The sequence below is a fragment of the Brachyhypopomus gauderio genome, chromosome 7 (genome assembly GCF_052324685.1).
Source record: "Brachyhypopomus gauderio isolate BG-103 chromosome 7, BGAUD_0.2, whole genome shotgun sequence".
NCBI classification, from domain to species: Eukaryota; Metazoa; Chordata; class Actinopteri; order Gymnotiformes; family Hypopomidae; genus Brachyhypopomus; species Brachyhypopomus gauderio.
This window is the reverse complement of record NC_135217.1, coordinates 20,184,948-20,194,038: the sequence shown is the minus strand read 5'-3', so window position 1 is coordinate 20,194,038 and position 9,091 is coordinate 20,184,948. Positions and strand designations below refer to the sequence as shown.

The following is a 9,091-nucleotide window of genomic DNA, read 5'->3' as shown; positions in this document are numbered from 1 at the left end:
CCAACCTGTTCAGTTAGGAAGCAACATGGATTGTGAATCAATTTCACCTGCTGTTGCGCAAATGGAATAGACAACAGGTAGAAATGAGAGGCAATTAGCAAGACCCCCCCTATAAAAGAGTGGTTCTGCAGGTGGGGACCACAGACCACTTCTCAGTACCTATGCTTTCTGGCTGATGTTTTGGTCACTTTTGAATGTTGGTGGTCCTTTCACACTCGTGGTAGCATGAGACGGACTCTACAACCCACACAAGTGGCTCAGGTAGTGCAGCTCATCCAGGATGGCACATCAATGCGAGCTGTGGCAAGAAGGTTTGCTGTGTCTGTCAGCGTAGTGTCCAGAGGCTGGAGGCGCTACCAGGAGACAGGCCAGTACACCAGGAGACGTGGAGGAGGCCATAGGAGGGCAACAACCCAGCAGCAGGACCACTACCTCTGCCTTTGTGCAAGAAGGAACAGGAGGAGCACTGCCAGAGCCCTGCAAAACTGGTACTTTTTGTGTACAAAGTGTTAAGCCCAATTTCTTAAGTTGCTACTTGTTTGTACATACAGAACACTTGTGTTTGTGGTCTTTGACTTGTAAGTGATATATAAAAACAATTGATAATCAAACTTCTTTAATTAATTCAAAACACAATACTCATACTTTTTACTTTCAGTACTTGATTAATACATTTTATAGTAAACTACTTGCAACACTTAAGTACAAAAATGCTGAATACTTCTGTACTTCTACTTAAGTAAAGTTTTTAAATAACACTGACTTCTACTCAAGTCAATTTTTTGACAGAGTACTTGTACTTTTACTTAAGTATGGGTCTCTAACACTGTTAAATGTACTGTCTAATGATTTCACATGTAATATGTATGACCAAAGGTATAATAAATACCACAAACACCTACTCGTGTTGTATACATTTTACTTCATAATCACAAAAGGAACAACCTCAATAACTACAATCATTTAAGAAATTCCCCAAACTGTCAGGTTCACCAGAAATTGTTTGCAGAACAATCAATTGACACACACACACACACACACACAATGCTCTGCCATTGATCATGTATGCTGCTATAGCAGTTCTCAGCACATGTGGTCAAAAATTAAACCAGAAAGCATATTATGGGAAAAATATGGAAATAAATTTTTCATAAAAATATGAAAAATTGCATTGTATCTGTAGTTAGTATTATTATTAGTAGTAGTAGTTGTTTGAAATTATTGGAACTGAAATTATTTGAAATTTTTGTAAAGATGTTGTGCATTAGAATTTGTGTTTAATGAACTTAAGTAGGCTAAGTGTGTTATTTTTAGGCTAAGTATGTTTATGTATGCCTCAGCACTAACTAATGAACTGATGACATTTCTTTTCTACAAATGTTTCTCTACTCCAACACAAAGAAGTGTGAAAGATCTGTGTGTCGATTGTGCTGTAGCTTTGTGCAAGAAGGTTGTCAGCAGGTTCATTTAGCTGGAAAGAGAGAAGAGCCTTGGCCACAGCTGATAATAGAGTCTCCAGGTGGGGGTCCAGGCAAAAAATGATCCAGGAGGCGCTGGAGCAGGAGGAAGCGATCGCTAAAGTTTCGTCTTCTGACAAGAAAACACAGAATCTAGTTCCCACCTGGTAAGATGTAGAGGTCCTGGAGTCCATCAGCAAGGTAGCAAGTAGATACTGAAGCTTAATAATAGACAGGAAGGACATCACAAATTCACCAGAGTCTCATTCGTTCAGGTAGATATTGGACATGTCATCCTAACAAAGAGAGAACACACCATGACCTAAACCATCAGTATATAATCAATTCCACACATTATCCTTTTTCCAATCTTATGCTATTTTATTGCTCTGGTGACCTATAACCCAAAAAATTAACAGCTATAGCTATGAAACATTCACAAGACTCCGTAGTGTTGGTGATCACTATAGAAACTATAATGTCTATAATGTCACTCTACTCCCGTGACAGGCCTAATAATTAGATAATTAATTTAGAAGTGAGTTTGAGTCAAGTGTTACTATAGGAAAAGGCAAAGGTGTGCAGAACATGGCTAATGCCACAGTACTGGACCTGAGAAACCACCACATTACTAAGTGTAGAGAACTATACTACCTTTTGGGGGCAGTGTGCTGTTGCTACCTCTGAAACCTGTGAACTCACCTAGGTGTGCCTGTAAAAACCATCTCCTGATGCAGCATTTGCATAGATATTGTCATCATTGTCCAAATTATAGGTGTTTATCTGCTGGGCCTTGGTCTGGGTTTCATGTGACCCTGTGAACTTCCTAAATAAACAAAACCACATTCCTTAGAAACATCTTTAAAAAACTTCCTTCCCAGGGACCTGTGTTAATTTTAATTTGTGTTAAGTGAGTATAAGAGTATAATAGATTTAGCTCAGCACTATCTCAATGTCATTGTGACCAGATAAATTAATCTTGCAAAATTACCTCTTTTTTAGTCTTTTGTGAACAGCTATCATGACCATTCCAAGGACGATGAAAACTATGGCAGCCAGAATCAAATAGTTCAATCCAGCAATCCCTGGAAACATTAGAATAAAGACATAACCAGAACATCAAGCAGCCACACCTTTCTCCTGCTCCCCTGCAGACCAGTGAGAAGTATTCAGTACCTTGTACAGTGGTACCAGACATCTGGTACGTGTCATTGCCCAAGTAGTTCACTGCCTCACAAGTTACAGCGTGGCCTGTTGGTCCTGTCATCACTGACACTGTCATTCTTCCTGTAGAGTTGTTCGTCACGTTAAAGTGTGGATGGACGGCATTTCTTCCATCAACGGTCCAGGAGATGCTGGCGTTTGGCTCCGCCTCCACCCAGCACATGCAGTGCAGAGCTCCCTCCCTCTCCCAGCAGGCGGAGTCTGGCAGGATGGTGGGAGGGACTGAGACACAGGGAGTCGGACAGAAAGTCATCAGCAACACAATCTCAGAATCGCCGAATCTGCTGTGCCACTCAGCCAGGTAACTAGTCTATAAATGTATAAAACACTCGTACTATAACAGTCACAGTCTCGCTCTTCAAGGCTCTAGAAGGACAAAGCACCATGTGCAAACCCTTTACCTTGTTCCCTGGGCATTCATTTTCAGATCTGTTCATAGCGCATACAGCTGTATTTGACTGTGGGTCCTTAGGAGCATGATTGCAAACTCTGCCACTGTATGACTGTATGAATATACTGTTCCATTAAGCTCAACTTAAAGGGCCTGTACTCATGTGCCAAATAATTTCTCACCATTATAAGTCACTGTACATATAGAACAACAATAATTCCCAGAGGCCAAGATGTCAGACTCCAGTTCCGAACACCAATTCAGGCTTAGTAAATTTCTACCTGAAAAACATCTGTTGTACCAAATAAAATCTGCAGATTTTATTGAATCCATTGTGCTTAATAATGTAACGAAATAATCATTGTATTAATGTTGCCTGTCAGAACTGCTGTTTGACCTTTGTACGTCCACTGTGAGTAGCTGTTGGTCTCGCCTTGAGACATTTTTCAGTTTGCATTTTTAAGGTTTTGTTTTGTTTTTGAATTAATTAAATTTAATCTCATGATTTCCTCTGCCACATAACAGAAATGTAATTTACATTTTCAAAATGTTTGTTGGTGTAGTGTGAGTAAAGTGCATTGGTGTGGTCTCACTCACATAAGATATGAAGAGGATCAGCAGTCACAGGGTTTCCATCTGGTATTCTCCTGCATGAGAGCCTCTTGCCCTGGTCTCCACGGCTGGCACTGAACCGAGCGTGTGCCACAGATACCCACAAGCCGCCTGAGTCCTGTGTAGTGGTGACCTCGTTAGACACAGAAGACAGGCCCAACCATTCCAGCTGAGGTGGAGACACGGGGCAGGAGTGTCGGATGGTGCAGTTGGCAGAAAACAGCCTTCCCTCCACTTGTGTGCTTTCTACAGTAATGCCAGCCTCTGAGGGTGGCACTGTATCAAAAGCACAGATGATAAAATCAGTGATCGATATGATTTTCTGGGACCAAATTCAGTTTTGGACATTGTTTCTTCTTGTATACTTACAAACTTTTATCTTTGTGTAATCTCCATACATCTTTCCAGCATTGATCCATACATAAACACTGATTCCATGATCCTCTTGACGAACATTGTTAATCTTTAAGCTACAATTTCCCTGAGTAGCATTTCCCAGGAGTGATGTCCTTCCTCTAAACTGATGTATTATATCCTTAGTCTTTGTAGAATACACTGTTGGGTAGCCAGAGCGCTGATACTTGTACCAGGTCGCATGTGTATGAGGGCCGGTCCTGCATGGCACCACCACACAGTTTCCCTGGATGGCCGTGACAGATTTGGGCACTTGCACCTTCGAGCAGTGACATGAGCAGCTCAGTAGTGAAGCTGGAGAGACATGAGAGAGTGTGGAGTTTATTCAGCTGCACTAGATCACTACAGATATTTAGTGCTGCATGGCCTTCACTAGATCACAACAGATATTTAGTGCTGGATGGTCTTTGCACCATTATAGAGGTTGGTTTCAGAGAGAGTGACTAAAGCTTACATTTTACTTCCAAAGTGGATGTAAAAACAGCATGCACTAATGAACTGGCACTATTCCAAGATCAAACAAAAGTGTTTTTTAGTTTAGTTTTGTTTTGGTCTGTTCAGGTATGTGTGTGTGTGTGTATGTGTGTGTGTGTGTGTGTGTGTGTGTGTGTACAGTCGGTATGAGAGAGATATATGTATGTGTGTGTCTGTGTGTGGTGTATATGTGTGTATGTGGAGTGGGTATGAGAGAGATGTATGTATGTGTGTATGTGGAGTGGGTATGAGAGAGATGTATGTATGTGTGTATGTGGAGTGGGTATGAGAGAGATGTCAAAGTCAAAGTCAAATTTATTTACATAGTGCTTTTCACAACACACGTTGTCACAAAGCAGCTTTACAATCGTATGGGTCCAGATCCCTAATGAGCAAGCCAAATAATGTTTGTGTGTGTATGTGTACAGTCAGTATGAGACAGATATATGTATGTGTGTGTCTGTGTGGTGTATATGTTTTTTTTCCTTCTATTTACATGTCTTCCTGTTGTAAATGTCACATAACAAAGTTGCACAAACCGAACCACACAAAGATTTTCACTCACCCATGTACTTGTACAAAGTGATGTGACAATAAAGAGATTTGATTTGACTTGATTTGATGTGTGCAGTGGCGTGCACAGACATTTTGGGGGGCAAGTGCTGGGGGGGGGGGGGTGAAGGGCACTTTTTAGTGCACGTGGAACACTTCATTATAAAAAAATTACAAGCACATGTTGAATGAAATTTGACTTTTATTTGTAACATTCTCTAAACGTGAGTTTTCAATGGAAAAAAGTCACGCAGCCGACTGATAAAATTCATATCCAATATTAACTATATACAGTCATGTCCTTCAGTTAACTTCTGTTTACCCTCCACTGCCTGCAGGCCTTGTTGCATATATTTTGCAATTAGTCAATCAATATAGGCCTACAATTAAGACAGTAAAAAGACTCCTACAGTAAAGTAGGAGAAGGAGTTATAGGCTACTGAGTGTTGTCATTACATGAATGCAGATGGGCATTTTTCACAGGTAATGGGGAACTTCCTGTTTCTTCTTTCACAAATGAATGTGTTAATTTATGTTGCCTACCAAAACCTATACAACAGAAGACGTTCAGCTTAACACAAAGATAGATTTGCAAACTCTACCTTAATTATTTGTATGTGGACGTCCTCACGTTATCTATCATTGATTTGGGCTAGAGCGACTAGTTTATCAGATAACCAGTCGGCTAAAATGCTTAGTAGTTTGGTGCTGTATGAGACATTTTACTGCACAACAAAATTATTTCACGTTGGGCTTAGAGGGAAAACAGTACGATTTGACTTGATGTGTATGTGACCTGGCTGGTGGGGGAGAAGAAGTTTATCTGTGACCGTGCGTGCTGTGCTGAAGACGCTTCCTTCCACACGCTGAACTGAACTGCTGCTGCAGCGCATCTGGTGTTAAAGGAAGAGAGAGGTCGGGTGTGTGTGAGGTGGTGGCGCATTTCAGGGCATTGTTTTTAATCGCTCAGGTTTCCAAAAGATCATTTCAAACCGACCTCAGTAAAATGATGATAATAATAGTAAAAAAAAATAAAATAAATAAATAAATAAATAAAACGAAGTTTCAAAAGGGCACTTTCGTTGATAAAGGGCAGAGTTGGTGGCTTTAGCACCAACTGATGTCTGTGTGCACGTCACAGGATGTGTGTATGTGGAGTGGGTATGAGAGAGAAGTATGTATGTGTGTATGTGGAGTGGGTATGAGAGAGATGTATGTATGTGTGTATGTGGAGTGGGTATGAGAGAGATGTATGTATGTGTGTATGTGGAGTGGGTATGAGAGAGATGTATGTATGTGTGTGACCCCCCCAACAGACGGTCATAGTTCGGGACATATTTAACTTATCACTTAACCAAAGAGATTATATGGGAGAGAATCCCTTCCTGATTATTTTGTTGTAATTGTGTGTTGTTTGACCCAATACTGTCTGATTTATGACAAGTTAACTACAGGGGCAAACTGTGAAAAAGCCCATTCTGATTTTGAGAAATTTATATGGGAGAAAATGGGGCAATTTTCTGCACCTAGGGCCAAACAAATGCTCATAACTCTAAAACTAATTGATGAAATGATTAGATATTGTCACGTTGTGGGGGGCCCCCTGCCGGTCGCCCCCGTGTACAGCGGCAGCTGTCCTGTTTTGGTCACCTGATGTTCGTCCCTCAGGTGGGCGGGACCCATGATCCGTCTCACCTGAGGGTCGTTTGTTCGTCTATATATGTCTTGTCTTTGTACCATTTGACTGCTGGTTATTATTTCCTTAATCTGGATCTATGTCACGGGTTTTTGGTTTGCGCACTTTCAATTAAACCATCCTCTTTCCCTGAGACTTGGCGTGATCGCTTCCTTTTCAGTTGCTCCCACCGCCCGTCACACCAACACTGGTATTTCTACCCCAAAATCTGCCTGGAGGTCTCTTGGTGTTCTCAGAATTCTGCAGATTGATGTAAAAATGTTTTTAAAAGTTTTTATTTCCTAAAAACATTTATAGCAGAGTACTTTGTACAACAAAGTGCAAAAACGTCCACTTGGAAAAGGATTGCTACATAAACCTTAATTCAGTATTAGTGGAGCCTTATTTGAATACTTATTTGAATACTGTTGGAAAAAGATTTTGAAAAGAGCATAACTGTGTTGATTAACTGCTAAGCATAATGTAAAGTGTTAACAATCAAATTGTACACCACGTTCCAAGAAAGATCTGACAAGCATATATTCTGAAAACACGAGCAGCCTGTGTCAACAAAAGAAGACCTTAGTTTGCGAATGCACTTGACCTTTCGATACACTTGTGGTGAGCTCGCTGCACCTGGCTCTGGGCAAGTTTATTTTGGGCACACGCCAGAGATAAAGGTGCAGAGAGATGGAGGGACGCAGAACGTCGGTGTCGGGGAAGGGTGAGAGCTGAGATAGATGGGTGCACACAAACTTCTGTTGACAGAGGTGTTGCACAGACCGGGACAGGGGAGAAAGTGCGGGGGGGGGGGGGGGGGGGGGGGGGGGGGGTTGACCTCTGTACTTACCTGTGCTACTCGGAAAATAACTGAAGAGAGCTGAAGAGAGAATTGGTATAAAAGGAGAGAGTTTGCCCAGTTCGAGGCTTCTTGCTCAGACTCTGCTATATGACTTACTTGGCTTTAGTAGATTTAAGGCAACTAAGCCCTAGTGCACTAGAATACATTGTACCACGTATACTCTATACTCTGATTAATCTGCATTTGGTTTTATACAATACAAGTTGGATACAAAAGAACTTTTGGTGTCAAGACTTTATTTGAATTGTCCACTCAACAACCTGTCGGTCCATCGGGGCGGTGTTGGGGCCCGTCTGGGTCAACGGAAGGAGAATTTATTTTTCCCCAACAATACCTTTTTAGTTGCTCACCCTGCCTGTCACAGATATCTTGGAGTGCCAGAAAGGACAAGATTCACTACCATTTAAAATTTAAATGGAGCGTCTAGGTCAAGGGGTAAGGATTTTATAGCAATTTATCCAGGAGATTTTTGATCATTTTTCATGACAGCACACATTCTAACTGGCAGTTATAATTTGAAATTCTGAACATTCCACCATTCATTCCTATGGGAAGTTTAAAATTTTTTAAACTTAAATGTATTAAAAATCATGTGTGTGAACGTTTTTACAGTAGAGTAGAAAGTATGTTTTGATCTACCGGTTTCTATGTGGTCACTGAGCCTGTACTTGGGGAGTTAAGACATGTCAAGTAAAATCATTCCACTCAAGTCATGATCAGTTGCTCCTTACCTGTTAGGAAGAGTTTAAGCACTCTATCCATTACTGGACACTGAATCCTGGAAAGGAGATGTAGAAACACACAAAACGATGAGTGATGCTGAAGTAGCATATCTGGCTTCAGAGGAGGCTGCTGATTCTCAGTGCAACTCGGTTTACATCTCTTGTAATAATAAGGCTTGGCCGTATTATTGTATTGGACACTTTAAAACATGCAAAACCAGACACCATCCCAGGTTGTACAAAAGCAATGACTAAATTAGAACTAAGCAGTCAAGACTAGTTAATCTGTCTCTGCCAAATAAGCATGAAGTTGGTACTTAGACTATGTTCTTATTATACATTTTATCTCTTCATTCTCCCATCACCACATTCTGTTTCTTTAAAGTTGACTATTCTGTTTTCATTTTAGACATTTATTTCTTTTTGCAACCTCCTGAATCTCACTCTGTCTAATAGGGTACTGAGACCATCAAATACTGACTACTAAATATTTTAGTGTTAATGACATGAAAAGCGGTACAGCTACTTTAAAAAAATGTAAATGTCTTGTCTGTAGACATTAATAAGGCATTTAGCATACTGCTGTTTGCTTTATTTTTTACATTTCACTTTTGTTACCATTTTTTGTTACCATTTTGTTGTCTATTTTCTGCTATTTTAACAAATCTAAAGAAAGCGTAAAATTAGAAGTATAGATAAATACTACTG

General features: G+C 40.6%; 1 protein-coding gene across 1 annotated transcript in view; it reads right to left on the bottom strand.

Moving 5' to 3' along the window:
- Positions 1-782: 782 nt before the first annotated feature.
- LOC143519215 (myelin-associated glycoprotein-like) overlaps positions 783-9,091 on the bottom strand; it is an 8,670-nt gene continuing 361 nt past the window's right edge. The window contains exons 2-8 of the mRNA XM_077012418.1: positions 8,393-8,439; positions 4,054-4,392; positions 3,670-3,960; positions 2,634-2,903; positions 2,449-2,542; positions 2,160-2,283; positions 783-1,753 (exon numbers count right to left, since the gene is read on the bottom strand). Of these exons, the coding sequence (XP_076868533.1) occupies positions 2,160-2,283; positions 2,449-2,542; positions 2,634-2,903; positions 3,670-3,960; positions 4,054-4,392; positions 8,393-8,423 (1,149 nt within the window). The 5' untranslated portion in view covers positions 8,424-8,439 and the 3' untranslated portion in view covers positions 783-1,753. The remainder of the gene's footprint in view (positions 1,754-2,159; positions 2,284-2,448; positions 2,543-2,633; positions 2,904-3,669; positions 3,961-4,053; positions 4,393-8,392; positions 8,440-9,091) is intronic.